The sequence below is a fragment of the Podarcis erhardii genome (genome assembly GCF_964252035.2).
Source record: "Podarcis erhardii genome assembly, chromosome: 3".
Classification (NCBI taxonomy): Eukaryota; Metazoa; Chordata; class Lepidosauria; order Squamata; family Lacertidae; genus Podarcis; species Podarcis erhardii.
Window position 1 is genome coordinate 124,129,414 of NC_138507.1, and position 26,579 is coordinate 124,155,992.

General features: G+C 52.3%; 3 protein-coding genes across 5 annotated transcripts in view; 2 read left to right on the top strand and 1 right to left on the bottom strand.

Moving 5' to 3' along the window:
• The window catches only part of DPYSL5 (dihydropyrimidinase like 5), a 36,732-nt gene extending 25,249 nt beyond the window's left edge, over window positions 1-11,483 (top strand). Inside the window, exons 8-13 of one of the 2 annotated variants that reach the window (XM_081854766.1) lie at window positions 157-313; window positions 463-604; window positions 1,864-2,006; window positions 4,043-4,250; window positions 5,563-5,731; window positions 9,773-11,483. In XM_081854766.1, the coding sequence (XP_081710892.1) occupies window positions 157-313; window positions 463-604; window positions 1,864-2,006; window positions 4,043-4,250; window positions 5,563-5,731; window positions 9,773-9,858 (905 nt within the window). In that variant the 3' untranslated portion in view covers window positions 9,859-11,483. The remainder of the gene's footprint in view (window positions 1-156; window positions 314-462; window positions 605-1,863; window positions 2,007-4,042; window positions 4,251-5,562; window positions 5,732-9,772) is intronic. The other variant, XM_081854767.1, reaches the window with a different exon arrangement.
• Window positions 11,484-18,118: 6,635 nt separating this feature from the next.
• Window positions 18,119-26,579, top strand: part of MAPRE3 (microtubule associated protein RP/EB family member 3) — a 33,894-nt gene continuing 25,433 nt past the window's right edge. The window contains exon 1 of one of the 2 annotated variants that reach the window (XM_081854985.1): window positions 18,119-18,216. In XM_081854985.1, the coding sequence (XP_081711111.1) occupies window positions 18,188-18,216 (29 nt within the window). In that variant the 5' untranslated portion in view covers window positions 18,119-18,187. The remainder of the gene's footprint in view (window positions 18,217-26,579) is intronic. The other variant, XM_081854987.1, reaches the window with a different exon arrangement.
• OST4 (oligosaccharyltransferase complex subunit 4, non-catalytic) overlaps window positions 26,252-26,579 on the bottom strand; it is a 70,884-nt gene continuing 70,556 nt past the window's right edge. Inside the window, exon 3 of the mRNA XM_081855114.1 lies at window positions 26,252-26,266. The gene's annotated coding sequence lies outside the window, so the exon portion shown is untranslated. The remainder of the gene's footprint in view (window positions 26,267-26,579) is intronic.

Consider the following 26,579-nt stretch of genomic DNA (forward strand, 5'->3'; position numbering starts at 1 on the left):
TCTGTGAGCAAAGTGTCCCTGGCACCCCCCTCGAGCGCACAGCTGAACGATGTGCCCCGCAAGTCCTGCCTCTGGCTGCTGTGGGGCTCTCGAGGAAGCCACCCTCCTCCCCGCCCCACGGCCAGGCCTGAGGTCCCTCCCCTTGCTTCCCCGCAGGGAAGGTGGTGTACGCAGAGACCACCACGGCCCACACTGCGCTGACGGGCTTGCACTACTACCACCAGGACTGGTCCCACGCGGCGGCTTACGTCACCGTCCCGCCCTTGCGGCTGGACACCAACACCTCCACCTACCTCATGAGCCTGCTTGCCAAGTAAGGGGGCCTGGGCTGGGGGCTGATCCAGCCCTAGAGGAGGAAGGGAGAGGAGGAGGAGGAAGAGGAAGGGAGGGAAGGAAGGAAGGAAGGGGTGGCTTCGCGTGGTCAGCTGGCGAGGGGGGTGCTAAGACCAGCTCTCCCCGCAGTGACACCCTGAACGTGGTGGCCTCCGACCACCGGCCCTTCACCACCAAGCAGAAGGCCATGGGCAAGGAAGACTTCACCAAGATCCCCCACGGAGTCAGCGGAGTGCAGGACCGCATGGCCGTCATCTGGGAACGGGGAGTGGTAGGTGGAGGCACCCCACGGGAAACGGGTAGATGCCCCCCTCTTGCCCTCATCCTGCCATGGGGAGGGGAGGGGGCCTGGGGCGTGAGAGGCTGCCAAGCAAGGAATTGACTCTTCATTGTCGAAGGGACGCTTGCAAGGGGAGGAAAGGCATGTCCTTCAGCCCCACATCTCTCAGGGGTGCACCCGACGAGGCGGTTGCCACAACAGAGACCTCCGCTTATGTCTCTTCCCCACCTGAGCTGCCTGCCAGCAGGAGAAGACTGCGCCTGCACGTGACCCGCCTCTGCTTCTCTCTCTTCCATCCTCTCCTGGTCCTGCCAGGCAGGAGAGGTGGGGGCAGGAGATGGCGGTGTGGAAGCCCTTGACCCTTCCCCCGCCTGAGCCGTCTCCCTCCTCTGCTGCTGTTCTTCACCCTCCACTTGTGACCCCCGATCACCGATCCCTTTTCCCAAGTCAGGCTCCAGTGCCCCTTCTCCCCAGAATGCAGACATCACTCCCTGTGGCTCCACCCAGTCCCTGACTTGCCAGTGTGGTGTAGTGGTTAAGAGCAGTGGATTCGTAATCTGGGGAACCGGGTTCGCTTCCCCGCTCCTCAACATGCAGCCGCTGGGTGACCTTGGGCCAGTCACATTTCTTTGAAGTCTCTCAGCCCCACTCACCTCACAGAGTGTTTGTTGTGGGGCAGGAAGGGAAAGGAGAATGTTAGCCGCTTGGAGACTCCTTAAGGGGAGTGGAAGGCGGGATATCAAGTCCAAATTCCTCTTCTTCTTCCCTTCGCTCGGTGCAGAGGGACAAAGGCTAGCAGGGGAGGCTTGGAGGAAGCCCTCCTGGGGCCCCTCTGCTGGCTGGCTGCCCGCATGAGAAAGAAAGGGGCTCAGGGCAAGGCGCCCCCAACCCAGCCTTGCAGCAACACTCAGCGCTCAGCCCGCGGCAGAGCTCCCCTTGCCTGCTTCCCTGCCACCAGCACAGCCTGTCCTCCAGCAGCCAGGGGGCATACAAACTAACATGGGGGGGGGGGGATGCTCCAGGATCCATCCCAGCACACACACACACCCCTCGGAGATCTGCAAGAGGGGGAGAGAATCCCATGGCAGCACTATGGAGGGGGCTTGGCGAGGCCATTTCAAAGGCAGCAATCCTAGCCAGGGAGTGGTCCTCTGGTGGTGGTGGTGGTGGGGCTCTCCAAGAGCGTTTCACATCAGCTGCCCCCTGGCACCTGCCAAGTCCTCTGACCTCTGACCTCTCTCTCCGCTCAGGTGGGGGGCAAAATGGACGAGAACCGCTTTGTCGCCATCACCAGCTCCAACGCTGCCAAGATCTACAACATGTACCCCCGCAAAGGCCGCATCATCCCCGGGGCTGACGCAGATGTGGTTGTGTGGGACCCAGAGGCCACCAAGTAGGTTGGGGGGGGGACAAAGGGGCCACGAGGAGCAGGGAGGGGGCTGGGTGTCAGCAGGGCCATGTTGGGAGTGGCAGCCTGGGGCTTATGGGCTGTGAGAAGAGGGGAGTTGGTGGGGGGGGGTCACTTTGGCCTGATGCTGCTTCAGAAGCCAGGCTCCCCTCCCCTCCTGCTGGCTGCCTCCCCAGGGAAGTGGGGGGGGGGGAGAGAAGGCTGCTCACAGAGATAAGAGGTTCTCCCCAGCATCATGGCTGTGTGTCCAGCACTTCTTGCATCAGTTTATTTGATGGAATGATATATTATTTCATACAATTTATATGCTCCCTGATGGTTTGAAGAAACACACAAATAAACCTCCAAGTGGCTTACAAAAAGATAAAACAATAACATGGTCGATAACAGATATTAGAAAGTTCAGAAAGACTTCCAGGAGGACAAAATAACAGTAGACTAAAAACAGAACGAAACCTCCATCAGCTTTCTAAGCTTCTGGGTCGGCTTGTCCAAACAAGAATGTTTCCAGCATGTATTGGATTCCCAGTGGTTCTTGTTGCTGGGGTTTCTTTTAACTGCCGATTGCTTCGAGGCGTTTTTGTGGGAAGCCATTTGTAAGCCAATTCAATAGGTAGTGAGGAAAGGCTTCATCCTCACCCTGGCCCCTCCCCAACCAGGCTTGCCTTTCTGCCACAGAGGCAGCGGGGGGGCATAGGAAGTTGCCTTGTTCCATGTCAGACCCTCACTGGATCCATCTAGCGCAGTGTCGTCTGCACTGATCGGCAGCAGAAGCAGCAGCTCCCCATGTTTTCAGGCAGGAGCCTTTTTTGCAGCGCTGCTTGGAGATGCATTGGGCACTGAGCCTGTGGCCTTCTGCATGCCAGGCGCAAGCTCTACCCTTCCTCTGAAGCTGCAACCCGTGTTGGCTGGAGCTCAAGGGAGGGGCAGTCGAAAACAGCTGGAGGGCGTCAGGTTGGGGAAGGCTGCCTTCCCAAACTCCCCTCACTGTTCAGAAATGAGCTGGAACACTCCCAGTGCACAAGCCTCTTCTGGCTGGAACCCCTGAAGGCGTCTCTGCTTCTCAGGAAAAGACACCCAGTTTCAGTGCCGAAAGAAGGGCTCCAATTTCGCCAAACCGCTTAAGTCCCTTTAGTGCATTGGCAGAGAGGGACCCACTCGCTTCTGGGGCCTGCGCAAAGGTCTCTCCTCTCCTCTCCTCAGTTGCGCAGGAGCAAACTACTGTCCTCCTTGCCCAACAGATGCTTGCAATACATTTCCCTGTGCTCTGATCCTGCTGCTTTCACAGCACGCAGTAGATGGCACAAACACACCAATGCGTCACGCTTCTGCCAGGGGAAGGGGACACCCTGAGCTGCAGCTAAATCTTGCAGCGTGGAGTCTTCCTGGTCAGGGTGCCAGGGAGCCAGCCACGCTCTCTCTCGGGATGCCCCGTTCCATTCCCCCTCTGCCACCTCTGGCAAGGAGCAGAAGGGCTTTTTCGTGCCCTGCTTCTGCAGCCTTGCAGGGCGCCTCTCCCCAAGCCTGTTGATCCATTCCTCTTGCTGGGGCTCCTCCATTGCTGCTCACGGGATCAGCACATGTATGACGCTGGGGGCCGTTTCTAGTTTTTCCCCTTTGAACTAACTGCCCACCCCCAGATGGTGGGGACATAATGCATTTCTGAGATGAAAAGCTAGGAGGGAAACTTGCAATGTGAATTGGGCAAAGGGCACATTTCAAAGACACGCCTGGGATGAGGTTCCTGCTCTTTGCTTGGAGGCCTCATCCTGCCTCACTTTGATATTGTGTGTTATTATTTCCATATCCCTCCTTTCCCAAATCACAACAGAGAAGGTTAAATAAAAAAAATCTATAAATGTACAGAATTCAATGTTGACATGCTCCCGAAGTCTTTGCTCTGGTGGGGCTTCTAAAGGAGCAGGGAGGGGGCTGGGAGCCTCCCCCCCCCCAGCCCAAGAGGGAGTCGGAGCAGCTGCCGGCCCAAGCCCTGCCTCACCTCCCTGCTCCCTGCTCCCCAGGACCATCTCGGCCAGCACCCAGGTCCAGGGCGGGGACGTGAACCTCTTTGAGAACATGCGCTGCCATGGGGTGCCCCTGGTCACCATCAGCCGCGGGCGCGTGGTCTACGAGAACGGCGTCTTCATGTGCGCCGAGGGCACCGGCAAGTTCTGCCCCCTCCGCTCCTTCCCAGACTCCGTCTACAAGAAGCTGGTGCAACGGGAAAAGGTACCGGGGCAGAGCGGGGTGGGAGGGAGCGCAGTGCATCGCATTGCATGCAGAGACACCCATCGCATGGCAGCCTTGAAGACCACCATGGATTTGGGGGGGGGGTCTGTAAAGAGGAAGAAGAGGAGGAGGGGCATGCCCAGAGGCTTTTGCTTGTAGCAGACGCCAGACGGTGGGCAGGGGGGAAGGCTGGAGCCCCCCAGTTCCTCCTTTTGAGGTAGGAGTGTGGCTGCGGGAAGCCCAAGGGTTGGGGGTTGGAGTGGGGGTTTGTGGGAGGAGGATAGTGGGGCAGGAGGAGACACAGAGGGAGGAGAGCAGGACTGGGCATCCCAGGTGTGCTTGTGAGTTGGGCGTCCAAGTGCAGAAATCGGCATCCAGGTGTTTGGGGTTTTGTCTTTTGCAAAGAGGGAGGAAATGTCTGACCTTTTTCCTGCAAGGAGAAGAGTTGGGGCTTGGCCAGGCCTGGCCTGGCTAGCGAGACTTGGCTGGGGGGGGGGGTGGGCTGAAATGGCTACCACTTGAGCAGAGGGGCAACTTAGGGATAAAGAGGAAGAGGCTTGACTGGGAGGGGAGATGTTGGGCCCAGGAGAGGTTGGCAGGAGAGCAGCGGAGCGACTCAGAGACCCAAAGGAGAGGGGGCTTAGGGAGTTCACCAAGGAGGCCCCCCCCCGGCACCCAAGCCCTCCCCCCTCCCGAATCCTGGAATGGTAGAATTGGCGCAAGGACCCTGAAAGCCTTTTAGTCCTTCCTGGGATTGGGGGCAGCCAAGCTCTGCTCCCAGAGACAAGGGAAGGCAAGGGGAGCCGAGGGAATCTTCCCAAGGGGTGGGGGCTGAAGAGGGGGTGAGTCAAGCAACCGGCCCCCGCCTCTTCACCCCACTTCCCTTCACAGTCCTTGCTGCAAAGAGAGGGGAGGCTGAGGAGCCCCCCCCACAGGGCCTCCTCCCAGCATGCCTCAGTGTTTGACCAGTGGTAGTCTGGGGCAAAGAGAGTGGAGTGGGGGGAGCGTAGCAGAGAGTGGCGTCTGGAGGGGGTCCCTGGCAGCGGACTGGAGGCTGGCAGATGTGGCACCGAGGGCCCAGTACTTGCTGGTGGAGGGGGGAATGCCAGGAGCCCCCGTTCCCAGCCCCCAGAGGCAGCTGCTCCCTCCCAGCCCAAGCCCCCGCCCTGGCCTGCATTTTGCCCGCCCGCCTTCCGCCCCGAGCCCCCCAAGAGGCAGGCTCCCCCTTTTCCCACCCTGGGGGCGTCGGGGTCTCCAGAGGCCGCATCTTCCACTGACCTGTGTGTGCCTTTTGTTGTCTTGCTCCGCGCAGAGTTTAAAGCTCAAGGGCGTGGACCGCACCCCCTACCTGGGGGACGTGGCCGTGGTTGCCCACCCTGGGAAAAAAGAGACGGGGACGCCCCTGGCAGACACGCCCACCCGGCCGGCCACGAGACACGGGGGCATGCGCGATCTCCACGAGTCCGGCTTCAGCCTTTCCGGTAAGAGCGGGGCTGGAGCACGGGGCCTTCTGTGGGGGAGGGCGCACAGAGGCGGGAGAGCCCCCCACGCCATGCTCCTTGCACCCTCCCAGGCTGCGGCATCTTCCCTGCCCCGCGTGCCCACCTCCTGCCTTGCCCAGCAGAGCCAGCTGCCCCACGAGGGCTAGGACCTGGCTTCCCCCCTCCCCTGCCCCACCACCCACCAGCGCCCCCCACCCCCAATTCCTGCAGGGCCTGCTCCCCACCCTGATCCTGCATTGGCTGGGAGTGAGGAGAAGGGAGAGCGAGAGGAGGAAGCCGCCAGAGTGGGACGCAGGCAGGAGTCAGGCCAAGCCGCTCTGGGGGGGGGAGGGCATAGCATCCTGCAAGGGGCACCCAAGGGTCATCTAGCCAGCCCCCCGCAATGCAGGAACCACAGCGGAAGAATCTGTGACAGGTAGCCAGCCAAGGAAGGAGAGGCCCCCACTTTTGGAGGGAGTGGGTTCCCCAGCGCTTGGTATTTTGGCTGAGTCAGGATAGCCCCCCGTCCAGCCCCTCTCCCCCCCCCCTTGAGGCACACCTGCAGGGCTACACAGAAGGGGTGTCGCTCCTTGCAGAGGAGTCTCCTTCCGGCCGAGAGGGAGCAGTGGGGCCAGGCAAGGAGGCCTGTGGGGCTTAGGGGTCGGAGGGCAGGGCTCTGCCTCTTGCCTGAAAGGGGGTCCCTTTCCCTCCGTCTCTGCCACAGTCTTTTTCCACATTTATTCATACTTTTCAAGTTTATACATTTCACTGATTTTACAGTCATTTTGACATTTCCAAACTTGACTTCCTTCCCCCTCTTTCTGTGGTTCCTTACATTTGTTTTTAATACCTTCTGCATATCCAAATTAACTTAATTTGCTCATTTGTTCTACTTTAAATATATACCCTTATAAAACTGCAGGTTGTTACAATAATCCTGCCGGTGTTTTTATCTGTTTATAATTTATCTGTAAATATTGAAAAAACCATTTCCATTCTTTTATATAAAAAAATGTTATCTTGATTTCTTATTCTTCTGGTAAGTTTTGCCTTTCCGCATATTCCATAAGTTTCAGTATCAATTCTTCCTTTGCTGGGACTTCTGCTTCTTTCCATTTCAGGGCGAGTGACATTCTTGCTGCTGTAGTAGCATACATAAATAAGTTTCTACTGTATACATTTTAGATAGTTCTATCTCTATAATTCCCCCCAAAAAAGCTTTTGTTTTTTAAATATCCTTTTCATCTCATTATATATCATTTCCCAGTAAACTTTAACCTTACTACAAGACCACCACATATGATAAAAACAACCTTCTTTCTATTCACATTCCCAACACTTATTCGATTTAGATTTATACATTTTTGCCAACTTGCTTTGTGTTTGATACCATCAATATACCATTTTCATATAATTTTCTCTTAGACCATAGCATGCTGTAAATTTTACGTCCATATTCCACAATCGTTCCCGTGCCTCCATGTCTATATTATGACCGATATCTATTGCCCAATGTATCATTGAGGATTTTACTTGCTCATCCTTTGTGTCCCATACCAATAATATTACACATTTTAGACAGCACTTTTACATTACATTCCAACAGGTCTCTCTTCAGTTGTGATATTTGTTCCCCAAACCCTCATAAGATATTTTTCTTAAATACTTCATGCAAATGATGATATTATATCCATGTTATTAATTTTCCTGATAAATCCTTAAATTCTTTTAGTTTGTACTCCTCCCTCTTAATAAATTTCTATAAGCTGTCTATCTTTCTATCATATTCTTTTTCTTTACCACTATGGCTTCCAACGGTGAGAGCAAAAGTGGTGTTTTTATCTCTAATAAATTCTTGTATTTATGCCATACTGTATAATTTTTTCCCTAATTATATGATTTGTAAATCCTTTATGAACTTTCTCCTTTTCATACCATAAATAAGCATGCTAACCAAAAATATTATCATAACCTTCTAGATCTAGAATATGTGAATTATTTAATGTCATCCATTCCTTCAGCCAACAAAGACAAGATGCCTCATAGTATAATCTCATATCTGGCAGGGAAAAACCTCCTCTTTCTTTTGCATTCTCTGCCGTAGTCCTGAGAAGAAAACCCCACCCCAAAGTTGCTATTTGCATTTCAAGGGAGTTGAAATGCAAATAGCAGCTTCCCAAAAGGCGGTCTTTCTTGGTATCTGGTTTGGACCTGAGAGTGGCTGGGGGCGCTGGGGCTGGGGTCCGCAAACCATGTGAGGTGCTGTCTCTTCTCTGGAGGTGGTTCAGGTGGCATCTCTTCTGCTGGAGGTTGCATGGTCAGTCATTTTAGGGGGGGCTTTCATGGGGTGATGAGTAGGCGAGAGGGCAGGCTGCACCAGCGATGTGATTTTTTTTCTTTTTTGGCGGGGGGAGAGATTCTCTTTGTGGTGACCTTTGTGAAGAGGGCTCTGTTGTGCGCAGAAGCTGTGGTTGGCAATGGGGAATCTGCTTCCTAGAGCAAAGTGGGGGGGGAAGAGACTGCCAGCCTGTCTCTTTCGGCCTGTTTGTCCCTTCAAATTGGGGGGGGGGGGCAGGAACACATGCCTCTTACTCGAGGCTGGCAGAGCAAGACGTGCCAAGTCTGGCACTCAAACTTAATGCCAGTGAGAGGCTTCAGGCTGGCCTCCAAAGTCCTGCTTGGGAATTCTGGGAGGTGCTTTTGCCACTGGATTGGACCTGGCATGTCCCTCTCAGCCAGCACCTCAGTGTCCCCCCCACTCGAAAAGGGTGGGAGCACCTCCTACTCCTTCTCAAGCTCAACCCCTGGCAGGCTCTGGAAATCGGGATTATAGCCACTAAGGGGTCTCTTCCTCTTCCTTGAATTGCTCAGCAGTGGGGGCGGGCAGGGAAGGGGGATGGCAAGCCCTGATGTAATAAGCCACTCTGGGCGGCTTCCAACAAAATATTAAAATACTGTAATAAAAGGTAAAGGGACCCCTGACCATTAGGTCCAGTCGTGACAAACTCTGGGGTTGTGGCGCTCATCTTGCTTTACTGGCCGAGGGAGCCGGCGTTTCTCCACAGACAGTTTTCCCAGGTCAAGTGGCCAGCAGAACTAAGCCGCTTCTGGCAAACCAGAGCAGCGCACGGAAACACCGTTTACCTTCCCGCTGGAGTGGTACCTGTTTATCTACTTGCACTTTGATGTGCTTTCAAACTGCTAGGTGGGCAGGAGCAGGGACCGAGCAACGGGAGCTCACCCCGTCGTGGGGATTTGAACTGCCGACCTTCTGATCGGCAAGCCCAATAGGCTCAGTGATTTAACCCACGGCGCCACCCGCGTCCCAAAATACCATAATACATCAAACATTAAAAGCTTCCCTCAACAGGGCTGCCTTCAGATGCCTTCTAAAAGTCAGATAGTTATTAATTTCCTTGACATCTGATGGCAGGAGGTGCCACCACCGAGAAGGCCCTCTGCCTGGTTCCCTGTAGATTTGCTTCTCACAATGAGGGAACCGCCAGAAGGCCCTTGGAGCTGGACCTCGGTGTCCAGGCTGAACGATGGGGGTGGAGACGCTCCTTCAGGTATACTGTATTAGGTGGATCCCCCTCCCCTCCTGCTTCTGTCTCTCCTCCAGGGGCACCAACTTGCCCCCCACATGGAGGGGGCCTGGCATCACATGACACGCCCTGCCCCTGCCCCGTCTGCAAGTGCTTGCCTAGCGGTGGCGGCAGGACATAATCACTCCTCAATATTGGGGGTGCTCAGCCCCTCCCCACAAATATTGAGGAGTCGAAGCCCCTTCTGCTCTCTATATCCCCTGCTCCCCCCTCATCCTTTGCTTGCCCCAAATTGCAACTGCAGGAAAGAGTTTTTTCTAGGCCTGGCAGGGGGTGGGGGGTTTGCTTCTGAATTTGGGGGAGAGCTGGTGGGGCTGTTCAGGGGGTCCTCGCCACAGCTTTTCTCCTCCCCGGCTGGTCCTTGTGGCCTGGTTGGGACAGGATGTCCCCCCCCCTCCGGTGTGCTTCTGACCGCCCCATCCTTCTCTGTCTCCAGGTTCTCAGATCGATGACCATGTTCCAAAGCGAGCTTCGGCCCGGATTCTCGCTCCCCCCGGAGGCAGGTCTAGCGGCATTTGGTAGCTGCTCCCCCGACTTGTCCCCCAACTAAGGACGCCGTCGCCGCCCCCCACTCGCCTGGCTGCCCCCCCACGCCCCGCGGGCTCCAGGCAGACACACCTTTCACCGGAGTTGCCGCCGCCGAAGACCAGCACTTCACACCTGATGACCCCCACCAAGACCCCTCCCCGGAATGAGGCTGCCGGGGGGGTCCCGGGCCAGAGGCACCCCCCCTCACTCCGCGGCTGCATGGAAACGCAGGCTGATGCACGGGGGGGGGCGATGCTGGGCTGCTTCTGTCTCTTTCTTCCAGGTAGAGGGGGGCAGCTCCCCCAAGTGCCACGGGCAGTGGGGGTGGGGGCCGACTTAGGGAGGGGGCAGGGCCAAGGGGGGGCCACCTGGGCCCCCAGTTCCTTTCTGTTTTGCACGTTGGGTTTTTTGGATAAGTGACATTTTGACTTGTTTGTGCATCACGTGGAAAAAAAAAGAATAATCCTGAATTGTGTGACTAGCAGTAGGATAGGAAGGGGGAGGCGGGGGGGGGGCTGGACGGGTCTCTAGGGTGGAGCCCCCCCTTTTCCAAGCAGCGTTTGCTGTGCAGAGAGGTTCATCCCAACATTGCTTAGCAGTAGTGGGAGCCCCCCTTTTTGCTCTCTTCCCGGGGAGGGGTGATGATGCCATGAGGTGGATTGAGGGGGGGCGTCCCCTGATGCCTGCCCCCCTTTTCCCTGGCCTTCTCTGTGGGCCCCACTCAGTGCCTTCTCTTGCGAGGGGGGAGGGCTAAAGTGGGAGAACTCCCACCCACCCCGTCCTTCCGCCAGCCCACCAGGCAGGAGTTGCCAGGGAGGGCCCCGAGCCAAGGGCGCAAGAGGAGGGCCACGACCCCTGGGCTCCCCCTGGAGAGTGCAGTGCAGTGCAGTGGTTAGAGCAAGGGGACCTCTCTCCCCACATTCCAGCATAGGATACGGAGCTTTCGTATCTGCACCTTTTGGTAGGCAGGAATGCCTTTCTGATCCTTGGGTAGGGAGAATGGGCCGTGGGGTGAAGGGACCAGAGAGCCGGGGGGGGGGAGAGGAGGCTGGCTGCTCCCCAAAACCTTGGGGCCTCTCCTTGCCACTCCGCAGAGGAAGAGGGGCTGGGTGCATTGTCCTCTGCGACCCACTGTGAAGAGCTTGTGGGGGGGGAGCCAGCCGGGGTCTCAGCCCATGGTGGAGAGCACCTGTTTGACCTGAGAGGCACCCCGTTGAGGTATGGGATGTCTTGAGAGTCGCCAGCATATGCACCCCAACATTCCTCTTTTAACACAATGGTGCTAACCCCCCACCCCCTGGCTGACTGTTGGGGCCACAGAGCCCCCCTCCACACACCCCCTCCGCCCGCCCACCCCCCACCTGGTCTCCCTCTGGAGTAGTGTGAAGTGTGAACCGTTACTTGTGCACCTTCTCTCCCCCCCCCACTAGTTGGTCCCCGTAGGTGTGCGAGGCTGGTGGGGGGCACGACAGAGGACTCCTTTGCCCCAGGACCACGGCGGAGGAGGAGGAGTCCCAGCCCCCCCCGCCCGCCCCTCCGTTGGGATAGTCTTGTAATGGCTGTGATAGCACCTGCTGCCCTGTGCGTTTCTGTTTCCTCATTAAAGAGTGTTCTCATGGTACGAGGCTCCTGCGTCTGTCCTTCCAGGGTGGGGGGGAGCATTGAGATGGGGGGGGAGCCTTCACAAGCGCTCTCTCAAGGGTGGCTCAAACCAACAGTTCATCAGGCACCAACGATCCACAGGTAGCAATTGCATGTGCTTTGGCCGGCTACCGTATTTTTCGCTCTATAAGACACACCCAGCCATAAGACACACCTAGTTTTAGAGGAGGAAAACAATGGAAAAAATATTCTGAATCTACGCAGCGCCTCTCCAGAGAAGCGGGAGGAGAAACGGAAGGGGCTCCATTTCTCCTGCTTTGCTGAAGGGGCGCTGTGCAGCTTTCCCTCTCTGCGCAGCGCCTCTCCAGCAAAGCAAAGCGTTCCTCCCGCTGCCCTGAAGAGGCTTTGCGTGGCTATCCCAGAAGTCAGAACAGCAAGAGGGATCGCTGCTTTCGCTGCACAGCTCTCCCTCTTGCTGTTCTGGCTTCTGGGATAGCTGCGCAGCCTGCATTCGCTCCATAAGATGCACACACATTTCCCCTTACTTTTTAGGAGGGAAAAGGTGCGTCTTATACAGCGAAAAATACGGCAATTAAATCTGCCGTGCTAAATAGGATGTGGGAGAGCTACGTGCACCAGTTCGCAGCAAAGGGCAGCATCGTGGGGGGCACAGAAGTGCATTTCCTCCTCCCCCCCCCCCCCCGGTGCCAAATTGTGTAATTTAGGTGCCCCCCCCCCGCATGCTAGAATGGATGATTTGATGATTTCTGTGTTCCAAAATCCTATTAATTTCAATCACACTCCAGTCCAAATAGGAATCCCTTACACAACAACTGCAATATTAACAACTTCCATTCATACTGACACATTAAATGATTTATAAACGTGCAGGTGAAGCATTCAAACCATATCCTTGTTCTTCCTGTGGCAATTATTCTGTCCGTGATGTTTTTTCTGTCCTTGAAAAATATTATGTCTCTCTTTTCCTGGTTGTTGCTGTTCTCCATCATTCCTTGGGTGGAGCTAATATCCCATTGTTGTTTCAGAAGTTCTCCATTGCTCCGTCCCGTGCTTCATTGTTTTGCAACTTTAGCAGCAGCTGCAAAAATCCCAAGCTGTCCCGATAAAAAACCTGTTTTTGCCATTTTTTCCTCTCAACCTGGGAAGGAGAGTGATCTGCAAATAACTCAGTGATGAACCTTACCAACTCCTTGGCAAGCTCGCAGATTCCTTTCATCCTTCCATTCAGCCGAAGATAAGCAGCTACACTTCCAGTTTAATTAAATTCCAAGTCCTTTTAGCATTATTCAGTTCAGTCCGTAGATAATAAAGGATAGGGAAGATTTCCATCATAAACCTAAATTTCCATCGTAAACCTTTTGCAAAATAGAGCTTTCCTACCTTCTTTTTTTTACACACATAGTTCCATTCGGAAGACAGGAGTGCCTGGCGTGCTCTGGTCCCTGGGGTCACGAAGAGTCGGACATGACTAAACGACTAAACAACAAACAGTTCCATTTGATGTTATATTCCATATCTGCAATCCAGTTTCATCCCACTTCCCTGTACATACACAAGTTGAACAAAGTACCATATTTTTTGCTCTATAAAACTCACTTTTTCCCTCCTAAAAAGTAAGGGGAAATGTGTGTGTGTCTTATGGAGCGAATGCAGGCTGCGCAGCTATCACAGAAGCCAGAACAGCAAGAGGGATTGCTGCTTTCACTGCGCAGCGATCCCTCTTGCTGTTCTGGCTTCTGAGATTCAGAATATTTTTTTTCTTGTTTTCCTCCTCCGAAAACTAGGTGTGTCTTGTGGTCTGGTGCGTCTTATAAAGCGAAAAATATGGTACTTCAAGGGAGCGTTGCCGAATCATAAATGTACAAAAGAAAACTTTATATCAAGAAGCCATAGACTCCCCTTCTCCCCCCATCTTTTACACCAAATGAAGTCTTCTTTCAAGTTCAAACCTTAACGACCTTGCAGCTGCTTCAGTTCCACAGTTGATGATCTCATCTCTTCTAGCATGCGCCTGTACATTAGTCCAAATTAAACTCTTAATAGGAGAAACTCTGCTTAACGGTGGTGAAGGAGGATTTTCGGCAGGCCAAGGGCTTTTGCATTCCGCGCCTCCCTGCCCCACACAATCCATGCCGGAGCAAGAGCTGGGTACCCAGACGATCTGCAAGTGAAGCCCGTTCCCCCCTGTCCCGGGGGGCGGGGTGGGACTTGCAAGGACAATTACCCTCAATTACCCTTGTTTTTTCTTCTCCAACAATCTCCCACTGTCATGGGAGCTGCCTCCATTAAGGTATACCACAATCGGAAGCCCCTAGTTGTCTGTGTGTCTGATCTTCGAGGATCCCCTTCAAGGTGGTAAGTCTACTCGAATTAAAAGATCCTTCAGGTAACCATCGTACTGCAAACAAAGTACAGATCATCCATAGTTCCTTACACTGGTTCTCAATTTTACTCTTGGACCCCTGCGTTTGATCCCATTTGCTAGAGCAAACTGAAGGGGGTCCAAGACCTCATCGGCTGGCAAAAGCAGAGAAAACTTCAGAGCCTTCTTACCTGCGAGATGCTTTCTGGTCTGCTTCAAAGTGTTTGCAGCCATTTTCTGATCAGATCCTGCCCTTAAGACTGCCAGCCCCCCCCCCCAGTTCTCTAACTTGGCTCTGTGGTGCCCATCTTTTGGAGACCTCCCTCCTAAGTTGGCTGGTGGCTTATCACTCGGGTCCCTGCTTATCTAGTCCCTTTAATGTTCAAGTTTTCCTGGCACCCCCCCCTTCATAACTGCTACGGAAATGACCCCCTTGCTGGTCACTCCTGGTACCAGTGCAGCTGGGTCAGTAGACAGGAAAGAGGATATGAAAAAGAAAAATGTGTGCCTCCTTGCTTTCAGATACTTGTTGACTCCCTTGCTTTCGGATGCCCAATTTTTGCTTTTTGTTTTTTTAAGACGTTTTATTGCAAAGTAAATACATCAGTAAAAGCCATACATAAAGAATAATATAAAGAAAAAGAAAAAATAAAGAAAAAAATGCAAAGAAAAACAGACAGTAAAACAATAAAGAAAAGTATATTTCAATACAATAAACACTTCCCACCAGTTTTCCAGGTTAGGACGTTAAGCTAGGCAGCCTGTGGTTTCCAGGATCCCTCCCAGAAGATAGTGGCATGCTCACAACCTTGCGGTCATTCAGTTTAGAAGTCACCAGGCCATGAATTGCTGACATACCTGCCAGCCTCTGAAAAGTGCTGAGTGCCCCTCAGTTCTCTGGTGACCATGTAGCTCAGCATCATCAAGATGGGGGGGGGGTGAATGCAGCCTCATCCAGAACAGTACTGAGCACCACCTTCCTGCCAACAAAAACTCTCTTCCCTGGATTCCACTTTCCTTAATTTCCCCCATCTCCTGCCCGTAACGATCCCATGTACCAATTCAGCACCCCCATTGATGAAAAGTAGAACTGGGAGGCTGGAGTCCTCCCTTCGCTCCCAATCTCTGAATGACTTCACTCAGCAGTTTCATTAAGATTTTAAAGTGCCTGTGAGAGAGGCAGAACCCTCCATGACCCCACACTTTCTGTTCTTGGGTGAGGAAGGGAGGTTTTAATTACTGGCTTTCTTCATTATTATTTTCCGTATAGCAAAGTATCACTATTTTGTTACGAAGATGAGAAGAAGCCATTAATGAAAGGCATCTCACTGGAGGAGAAATAAGACCTTAGAGGAATTAAGAGAGGGCATGCAAGGGGCAAAAATATGGTCTGAAGCTCAACATAAAAAAAAAAAAAATGAAGATCATGGCCACTGGTCCCATCACCTCCTGGCAAATAGAAGGGGAAGAAATGGAGGCAGTGAGAGATTTTACTTTCTTGGGTTCCATGATCACTGCAGATGGTGAGAGCAGCCATGAAATTAAAAGACGCCTGCTTCTTGGGAGAAAGGCGATGGCAAACCTAGACAGCATCTTAAAAAGCAGAGACATCACCTTGCCAACAACGATCCGTATAGTTCAAGCTCTGGTTTTCCCAGTAGTGATGTATGGAAGTGAGAGCTGGACCATAAAGAAGGCTGATCACCGAAGAATGGATGCTTTTGAATTATGGTGCTGGAGGAGACTCTTGAGAGTCCCGTGGACTGCAAGAAGATCCAATCTCTCCATTCCGAAGGAAATCAGCCCTGAGTGCTCACTGGAAGGACAGATCCTGAAGCTGAGGCTCCAAAACTTTGGCCACCTCATGAGAAGAGAAGACTCCCTGGAAAAGACCATGATGTTGGGAACGATGGAGGGCACAGGGAGAAGGGGACGACAGAGGACGAGATGGTGGGACAGTGTTCTTGAAGCTACAAATATGAGTTTGACCAAACTGGGGGAGGCAGTGGAAGACAGGAGTGCCTGGTGTGCTCTGGTCCAGGGGGTCACGAAGAGTCGGACATGACAAAACGACTCAACAACAATGCAAGGGGCAATTAATACTAACCCTGACCCGGATCAAGAGGTGGTATTTTAAATTAACAGTGAAAAAGATTTATGGCGAATGTGACTTACTTGAGTGTAGATATTACAGAAGGATCTTGGCCATGGGGGGAGGACATGGCTGGGTTCTATTCTGCTCTGCACAGTGCTGTGCGCAACTTCGGTTCTCATTCTGCTTCCAACTCATTATGGGAAAACAAATGCCTCAACAACAAGAAAAACTCCAGTATAGAGGCAGCTGTTGTTTCAGGACAAGCAAAGCAGACCTGTTCTCCAAAACATTTCCCCCCCATAAGCCTTTTTGTGTTCAGCTTATTTGCTTTGGTGAAAACGGCAGACCTCCAACCAGCCTCTTAATGCTTCCTGGGAGAGAGGTCTGCACAGATTCCAAAGCAAGCGTGATTGAGTCACGTGGAGCCAGAAATCAAGGGAGTTTAGAGCAGGGTTACTTTTGTTGTTTACTTCCCAAGAGGAGGTAGACCATAAGATCATACTGTTTGCAAATATTCCATAATAAGCATCAGTGCGTAATGCCAATTATTAACTGATATATGGGGCATGCTCTAAGCTGCTGTATACTAATTTTCTATTGCTGGCTGAAGCCTCAACCGTCCAGGCCTAACGATGGCCTTGGAACTGCACTTGTCATGCTCAAGCTTGAGCTGCTGGGGCAAGCGCCACACTCTGGCCCATAGAATCACAGAACAGTAGAACTGGAAGGGACCCCAGGGTCATCTAGTCCAGCCTCCTGCAGTGCAGGTTGTTGTTGTTGTTGTTTAGTCATGTCCGCCTCTTCGTGACCCCCTGGACCAGAGCACGCCAGGCCCTCCTGTCTTCCACTGCCTCCCGCAGTTTGGTCAAACTCATGCTGGTAGCTTCAAGAACACTGTCCCACCTGTTAGAAGGATGCTGGAATGAAGTTATGTGGTTTTAGCGGAAATGTTATAAAGGACTAAGTAAAAATGGATTGTTAATTGGTGAAAGAAGAGAGTGTAAAATTACAGTATATTAAGATAAATTATTAGGATAAAAACAAAGCTGGAAAGGATTTGCTGAAATATCTAACTGAACTAGAATACAAAAAAGGGAGCTGTGAGGAGGCCAAGGAAACAAGCAAATGAAAGATAAGCTATGGGAAGGTTTGATTTGTTTTTTAATTGTTTGTATTTTTCTGTTGGGTTTTTTTTGTTTTGTTTTTACTTATTGTGATGTATTGTCTTGTTTTTTTGCTTAATTTGGTGTTTTTTCTTTTTTCCTTTTGTAACTTTTAGAACTTGAATAAATATTATTTATAAAAAAAAACAAGAACACTGTCCCACCATCTCATCCTCTGTCACCCCCTTCTCCTTGCACCCTCCATCTTTCCCAACATCAGGGTCTTTTCCAGGGAGTCTTCTCTTCTCATGAGGTGGCCAAAGTCTTGGAGCCTCAGCTTCAGGATCTGCCCTTCCAGTGAGCACTCAGGGCTGATTTCCTTCAGAATGGAGAGGTTTGATCTTCTTGCAGTCCATGGGACTCTCAAGAGTCTCCTCCAGCACCAGAATTCAAAAGCATCCATTCTTTGGCGATCAGCCTTCTTGATGGTCCAGCTCTCACTTCCATACATCACTGCTGGGAAAACCATAGCTTTTACTATACGGACCTTTGTTGGCAAAGTGATGTCTCTCCGCAGTGCAGGAATCTCCACTCAAGCAGGAATCTCCACAGACGGCCATCCAACCTCTGCTAAAAAAAATCCAAGGAAGGTGTTTCCACCACGTTCTGAGGGAGTCCCTCCCCTTGTTGAGCAGCTCTTGCCTTCAGAAAGTTCTTCGTAAATAATCTCCTTTCTTTTTATATATATTATTTTTGTTGGTTTTCCAACCGATTACAAATCATCCCAAATTATTTAAATTTAATACATTTTTTTTAAAAAAAATCAGGTTTCCCGCTCCCGTCGCAAATATAAGTCCATTACTTCCTGACTTGGCCACTTCATTCTTCTTTAATCTCCCCTTCATCCATCTTGATGTCAGTCCGTTCTTTCTAGTTCGGACAATATGGAGCGAGGTGGCCCAGGGGCCTGACTCTGCAAGGAAGCGGCTGGGATTGGAAAGCATCCCCTATCCCCGTGTTGCCTAGCAACCGCCACACTCCAGGCTGGGCAATGGGGGTTCCCTGGTTGCTTGGCAACCCCATGGTCCTCCCTCCTCTTCAGAAAGTAGCCACGCTCCCAGCTGGGGTTGCCACATTGCGATGGCCGTGGAAGGAGACTTGCCCTCAAGGTTAGTTGTGGGGAGCCAGCTGGCGAGGGGGCTGAGATTCAATGGGGGGGGGCTGAGCTCACCTCCTGGGGAAGAGGCGGGAGGGCTTCTTCTCGAGAGGAGGCAGCCTCTCTCTCACCCTCTGCGGGAGGCCCTGGAGGGATGATGCCCAGCCTTGGGCCTCCTGGCAGCCCCTCTGGCTCCCAGAGCCTCAGCATGGCGCCTGGGCCCCCTCGCAGCCCCCCACAAGGCCAAGCCTCCAGGGAAGGGGACGATCTAAAGCAGGGGACTGGGGGGGGCGGATCATAGAATTGTAGAGTTGGAAGGGGTCCTGAGAGTCATCTAGCCCAACCCAACTAAGCTGTCCCAAAGGTGGTCCCACCCCCACCTCTCCTCTCCAAATGTCCCCCCTCCCCTCCGGAGAAAGTGCAGCATATTAACTAAATAGTTAATGCTGGTGGGTCATTTTTATGGGGAAAGAGTGGCTGCAGAAACCCAGTGAAATGGGTGGGGGCTTTCTATTATTATTATTATTATTATTATTATTATTATTATTATTATTACTTACTTACTTACTTACTTACTTACTACTAGCATTCTACTGTATGTTGTTCTGCTTTGCATAAGCTACTAGCTTTTGGGGGGGCATTTTCTAAGGGGTTTCCAGTGTCCACTTTGCAGACTTGCTTGGCAATGAGAGCTGGAGGGGAAGGCAGCACACACACACCCCGCCTCTGCCTTTGACCCCCTCCTTGCCACCTCTTGCCCCTGCCCAGCAGTGCCGGGGAGGGGGCAGCTGCAGGTCAAAGGCGCAGGGGCTGGGCTGGGTGACTTCCCTGATGGGATACCTGCTGGACTACCAAGGGGTCAGGCATGGCTACTTCAGGCTCCTTGCTCTGAGCCCCAGTTCTGCCCAGAGGGAGGCAGCACTGACTCGAATCCAGCACAAGGGGATCCAAGCAGATCCCTGTGGAGGGGAGTCAGCTTCCATGGTTGGAGACTTGGATCCCCTCCTGGAAAAGGGCAGGTGAGTGCAGAATTTGCCTGTACAGTGGCACCTCGGGTTACATACGCTTCAGGTTACAGACTCTGCTAACCCAGAAATAGTGCCTCAGGTAAGAACTTTGCTTCAGGATGAGAACAGAAATCGTGCGGCGGCAGCGGGAGGCCCCATTAGCTAAAGTGGTGCTTCAGGTTAAGAACAGTTTCTTTCTTTTTTAAATAATATTTTATTAAGTTTTACAAAGAAAAACAGAAGAAGATTTAACAGTCCAACATAAAAATCCACAAATATTCCAAAGAAAAAGAAAAAGAAAAACACATAAAAAAGCAAATTTAGCATAAAAAAAACTCTCTTTCAGATTTGTAACCTTCAGAACCTTATTTCCCTTACTTCCACCCGCCTCCTTTCTTGTATTCCACTTAAAAATTGATTCAGCAAGATCATTCGTTATTCATTTTCATCCTCTATCACTCCCTTTGTACTCTTATATATCTTAATCACTAGAACCCCTTCGTTTCATTTTCAATGTCCTCAGCATTCATATATTTTACAATGGTTTTGTAAGTAGACCTTGAACTTCTTCCAGTCCTCTTCCACCTGCTCTTCACCTTGATCTCGAATTCTGCCGGTCATTTCTGCCAATTCCATGTAGTCTATTACTTGCATCTGCCAATCTTCCAGGGTGGGTAAGTCTTGCGTCTTCCAGTGCTTTGCGATGGGTATTCTAGCTGCTGCTGTGGCATACATAAAAAAAGTTCTGTCCTTCTTTGGCACCAATTGGCCGACCATGCCCAGGAGAAAGGCCTCTGGTTTCTTCAGGAAGGTATACTTAAATACTTTTTTCATTTCATTGTATATCATTTCCCAGAAAGCCTTAATCCTTGGGCATGTCCACCAAAGGTGAAAGAATGTTCCTTCAGTTTCTTTACATTTCCAACATTTATTATCAGGCAAATGATAGATTTTTGCAAGCTTGACTGGGGTCAGGTTAAGAACAGTTTCAGATTAAGAACGGACCTCCAGAACGAATTAAGTACTTAACCCGAGGTACCACTGTATCAGGAACAGCAAAAAATGTCACGGAACAAAGGACCAATTTTTGAGTTCATCTGGCGGGACGTTAAGCTAAGTGGGGAGCGGAAGGGGAGCAGGATGTGATGTTGGCAGCCTCCCAGGAGTCCTCCCAGAACGGGATGGCCGGGTGACACTGAATTCAGGACAAGGAAAGGGCTTCTCCTGCTTTCTTCATCATTTCACCTCTTCTTCCTTCAGCAAATAAAATATGGGAGGGTAGCTGTGATGGGCACTGTTGAAGTTGTTGTTGTTGTTCAGTCGTTTAGTCGTGTCCGCTTCTTCGTGACCCCCTGGACCAGAGCACGCCAGGCCCTCCTGTCTTCCACTGCCTCCCCCAGTTTGGTCAGACTCATGCTGGTAGATTCGAGAACACTGTCCCATCATCTCGTCCTCTGCTGTCCCCTTCTCCTTGCGCCCTCCATCTTTCCCAACATCAGGGTCTTTTCCAGGGAGTCTTCTCTTCTCATGAGGTGGCCAAAGCATTGGAGCCTCAGTTTCAAGATCTGTCCTTCCAGTGAGCACTCAGGGCTGATTTCCTTCAGAATGGAGAGGTTGGATCTTCTTGCAGTCCATGGGACTCTCAAGAGTCTCCTCCAGCACCAAAATTCAAAAGCATCCATTCTTTGGCGATCAGCCTTCTTTATGGTCCAGCTCTCACTTCCATCCATCACTACTGGGAAAACCAGAGCTTTACCTATACGGACCTTTGTTGAACTAGGATGCCTTTAATCTTGCAGACAAATCCATGCCTGACCCAAAGGCTCTGGGTGGCTGCTGGGCACGACGCCTGTGCTCTCCAGGGGGCTGCTGGGAATCCCAAGTGGGGGGAGTGGCTGCCTGTGCCCTCCGGCCCCTCCTGTGGGCTTCCCATTGGGTTGGCTGCTGTGAGAACAAGATGCTGGACACAATGGAACCCCTTTGGCCCAAATCCAGCTGCTGCAGGGCTCTGGTTGTGGTTCTGGACCCCTTGCCATGGGGCAGAGGCTTCCCAGGAGCCCTGTGCGCTACAGCTGGAGTGCGACTCCCTGAGAGTCAGCCCATGGCTGGCACTGCTGCTGAGCCTGGGACATACAGAAGAAGGTGAACGTAGCCCTGCTGGATCCGGCCAAAGGGGGCCCATCAAGCACAGCATCCTGTACTCACAGCGGCCAACCAGATGCCTGTGGGAACCCTGCAAGCAGAATTCAAACACAAGACTCATCTCCCCTCCTGGGGTTTCTAGTATTGTCTCACCCTATTTTAAAGCCATCTAGGTTGGTGGTTGCCTCCTGCGGGAGTTCCGCGGTTGAACAAATCCAGAAGTCTGCCAGTGCTATTTTCTTTTTCAGAAAAATATTTATTTGATTTATATACCAGCCTTCATCCACAGATCTCAGTGCTGTTCACAAGATAAAAACAGACACCCTCCATGCTGCTACCCTTCATCACTTGGCCTCATCCCTTCCATCCGGTCTTGCACAGCTAATTGGGTGGGCTAATATGTTTTTAATCCCTCACCAGCTGACTGATCCGGACAGCCTTGGTTTTTGTTTATCTCCGTCTTTTAGGCCCTGGAGCTCTCACCTGCCTGGCCTGCTCTGGCTTGTACAAGGTCTGACCTTGAAGGATGAGATGGGTTTATACCCCTTCTGACTTGCTCCTTTTAGTTTACGTGCTTTGAGGAAAACGCTTTTCAAGAGCAGGCACACGACACGCTCAGGCCTCCTGAGAAGCCACATGAAGACCTCCTGCCCCACAACCAGCCGCCCTGGGCCTGCCACCTGCCTCTTGCACATGCCCACACCCTCCCCTCTGGGGTCATGCGCTGCTGCTTTGCTGGCATCCCTAAAGGCCCTTGGGGGGGGTCAGGTTTTGGAGGCTGGGATGGAAGAGGCAAGGTTAGCGTTCAACTCGTCTGCCTTTCCTTGCAGGATGAATGGAGCACAAATCCCAAAGATCAAGCCAGAAACAGGCAGCCTGCACCTGCTTGGAATCCTAGACTTGTAGAGTGGGGGGGGGACACCCGAGGGTCATCTGGTCCAACCCCCTGCAAGGCACTCCTGCTGGAACTTGGCTTGGGCAAGGGCAGGTCTCTTGGTGGTAAGAGGGAGGCCGTGGGGCTGCTGGGTCTCCTTGTGGGTCTTGCTGGCTGCTGTCCTGCTCCCTGAATTCCAGAGGCAGCCAGGGCATCGCTAGGCTGCCAATGTGGGCCAAGGCCGGGGGCCGGCCTAGCTGGGCCTCCTAGTGGGGACACCCCTCCGACTTCACGCTCGGCCCAGGAGACACCCAGAACGGAATCTTACTTTTGACGATATGTGCAGCGCACAACCTTGTTATCACCAACACACTCTTTCGACAAAAAAATACATTTAAAACATCATGGAGGCATCCTCGGTCGAACCATTGGCACCTCTTAGACTATGTTATTGTCCGAGCTGAAGATCGCCGTGATGTGCTTCTTACCAGAGCTATGACGAGTGCCGACGACTGCTGGACAGATCACCGACTAATACGCTCCATGATGGCTAGCAAGATTATACCTCAACGCAGGCTTCAAGGAAGGAAACCAAGGCGCAAAATGAACACTCAAGCCCTTCAAGATCCTATTAAGCGGGATTGCTTCCAAACGACTCTTAAGGACCACCTGCTTTCAGAGTTCCCTGATAACATTGAGGAACACGAGACCAAGCTAAAAACATCCATTACCTGTGAACAAACTATTGGATACCAAACCAAGAAACACCAGAACTGGTTTGATGAGAATGACAGTGAGATTGAACGCATGATTGACAAGAAAAGGAAGACATTTCAGATCTGGCAAAGAGATAGAAACTGCACCACTAAGAAAAAACCAATGTCAACACTAAGGCTGACGTTCAAAGAAGAACCAGAGAACTAAAGAACACCTGGTGGATAAAAAAGCTCAAGAGATCCTTATTCAACACTCACGATGCACAGTTTTTTTTAAAGCCACAAACACCATCTATGGGCCAATAAATCATGTCATATGCCCCCTACACTCAGCAGATGGTACCACACTTCTAAAAGATAAATAAGCTATTTAACTGTGCTGGAAAGAACATTACCAGCATCTCCTAAACTGCAACTCCCCCATAGCTGTTGAGGTTCTCTCACAAATTCTGCAAAACCAAGATAGAGATGAGCTTGCAATATCTCCAAATCTGGGAGAGTTGTGTACAGCTATTAGAATCATAGAATCATAGAGTTGGAAGAGACCACAAGGGCCATCGAGTCCAACCCCCTGCCAAACAGGAAACACCATCAGAGCACTCCTGACATACACTCCTTGGCAGCAAATTCCACTGTCGAACAGCTCTTACTGTCAGGAAGTTCTTCCTAATGTTTAGGTGGAATCTTCTTTCTTGTAGTTTGGAACCATTGCTCCGTGTCCGCTTCTCTGGAGCAGCAGAAAACAACCTTTCTCCCTCCTCTATGTGACATCCTTTTATATATTTGAACATGGCTATCATATCACCCCTTATTAACCAAATGAAAAACAACAAAGCCAGCCGACCTGATGGGATACCTGCTGAAGTCTTCAAAGTGGGCAGAATTGAACTAACACAACAACTTCACAAGCTCATTGAAAAAATCTGGGAGAGAGAAGAGATCCCAGCAGACTTTAGGGAGGCCAAAATTATCAATCCCTTTAAAAAAGGTGACAGAGCGGATTGCGGAAACTATTGAGGCATCTCTATTAGCTGCAGCCGGCAAAATTCTTGCAAGGATTTTAGCAAACAGTTTCCTAACCATATCTGAGGCTCCCCAAAATGGTTTTAGACTTCTAGGAGGACAGTGGACATGTTTTTCACCGCTCAACAGCTTCAATAAAAATGCAGAGAGGAAAACCAACCCCTGTATATGGCGTTTATTGACCTGACTAAGGCTTTCGACACTGTAAATCGTAATGCCCTGTGGACCGTTCTTCTGAAAATCGGCTGCCCAGATAAATTTGTGAACATCCTTTGGCTCCTCCATGATAATATGACAGCAACAATGGCTTTCAAAGTGAACCATTCACAGTGGGATCAGGTGTTAAACAGGGTTGTGTTATTGCCCCAACTCTATTCATTATTTTCATTGCCAAGATCCTACACATTGTCAAAGAGTAGAACCCCACAAGAGTAGAAATCATATATTGAACAGATGGAAAGCTCTTTAATCTGAGCAGGCAGAAAGCAAAGAGTAAGGTTACCATAACTTCCGTCATAGATGCTGATGACAACGTAGTATGCACACACTCAGAGAATGACCTCCAAACCCTCCTAAATATCTTTGCAGAAGCTTACGAAAAGCTTGGCCTATCACTCAACAACCCCTTTGCAGTGCCACAAATCCAACTCAGTGGTGTAACGTTGGAAAGTGTCAATCATTTCTCCTACCTGGACAGTTATCTTTCCACAAGGGCCGACACTGATGCTGAAATCCAGCATAGCCTGAGCTCTGCAAGTGCGGCTTTCTCCTGATTGAAGTGCGGAGTTTTTGAGGACTGGGACATTTGCAGGGAAACCAAAATGCCTGTTTGCAAAGCTACTGTACAGTACTACCAACCTTACTGTATGCTTGCGAAATGCGGACCACTTATAAACACCATCTCCAACTCTTCAAAAGATTCCATCAACGGTGTCTCAAAAAAATCACTTGGCAAACTAATGCCAGTGTACTGGAAGAAGCAAAGATCATGAGTGTTGAAGCAAGGATTCTTCAACATCAATTTCGTTGGACTCATCATGTTGTGCGGATGCTTGATGATCATCTTCCAAAGCAGCTACTCTATTCTGAACTTAAAAATGGAAAGTGTAATGCTGGTGGTCAACAAAAGAGGTTTAAAGACGCTCTCAAGACCAATCTAAAAAAATGTAGTATAAACACCAACAATTGGGAAACACTGGCCATCGAGCGCTCCAGTTGGAGAACAGCCTTGACCAAAGGCTTTGAAGACACTCGAACTCAGGATGCAAGGGAGAAACGTGCTATAACCTCTGGGTATAGGGTGGTATATAAATTCTAATAATAATGATGATGATGATGATGAAGAAGCCTGCTTGGCTAACCCTCACCGGGATGAACTCCTGCCTGAAACCAATGTCCCCACTGTGGAAGGACGTGTGGATCCAGAATTGGCCTCCACAGTCGCTTACAGATTCACTGTTAAGACCATGTTCACGGAAGACCATCTTCCTGGGCTAAGAGTGATCGCCAAAGAAGAAGCAGAAGGCTGCCAATGTGGGCCAATGCCAGAGGCCGGGCTAAATGGGGTCCTAGTGGGGACCCCCCCCCCTCTGGCTTCACGCCCAGCCCAGGAGACACCCAGCCCCTCCCTCCCAAGGGCTTGTGGAGGAATGCAAGGCTGCTTGGACCGCCCTCTGGTGCGAGGCACCCGAGAGAAGCATTGCCTTTTGGAAAGCAGCGCCCGGGATCCTGTGGGCGGGAGTTCCACAGTTGAACTATGTGCCGGGGAAGAAGTCCGAGGGGGGCCCCTGTTTCCTTGGGCCCGATCCTGCCCCTCTTCCTGCTTCCCTCCTCCTTGCCGATGACTGGTCCTCCCGCCGAGCCAAGGCTGCTCCCCGGAGAGACGGCAGGCGCCTCGGCCGCTTTCGCCCCCGGAGACCCAGGGCTGCTCCGGCGCGTGCGCAGAGGGCCGCGTGGGCGGGGCTGGCGAGGCGGGAGGAGGAGCCGCGCTCGCTCGCTCTCTCTCTCGCCCCGCCCTCCGCCTGGCGTTGCCATGGCAGCGCGGAGGGCGGAGCCAGGGGGCGAGCGCCGTCGTCCGGCCCTGCTCGGGGGCGGCGCATGCGCGGGAAGACCCTCCTCCCGGCCCCCCAGCAGAGCCGGCCCGGCCCGCGAGGAGGAGGCGGCGGAGGAGGAGGAGGAGGACGGAGCCAGCCAGCCAGCCGCCCTTGCCGCGCCGCCGCCGCCGCCGCCGCCGTGAGTCCCGCTCCCCTCAGCCCGGGGGGGGGGGGCGGGGAGGGGCCCTGTCGGCGCTCCTCGGGGGCGACCCCCTCCTCTCTCCCTGGGGGGCGGGGGGGGTCTGGGCCGCCCTCGCCGCCCCATCCCGGAAGCAGGTGGAGGGATGCCCCCCCCGTATCCTCCCCCCTCCCCCTCCCTCCCTCCCCCCCCCGTGGGCCTCCGGTCTCGTCCTTCCCTCCGGGTCTCTGCCCCCCCCCCGGGACACGTGTGAGCGCGCGTGCCGCCGCTGCCGCAAAATGGCTCCTGCCTCGACGGGGGGGGGGGAGGGAGAAGGCGCCCCCCCCTTTTCCTCCTCCGGAGTCTCCGCGCAGGGAGGGAGGAGGGAGGAGGGCGGGCCCCC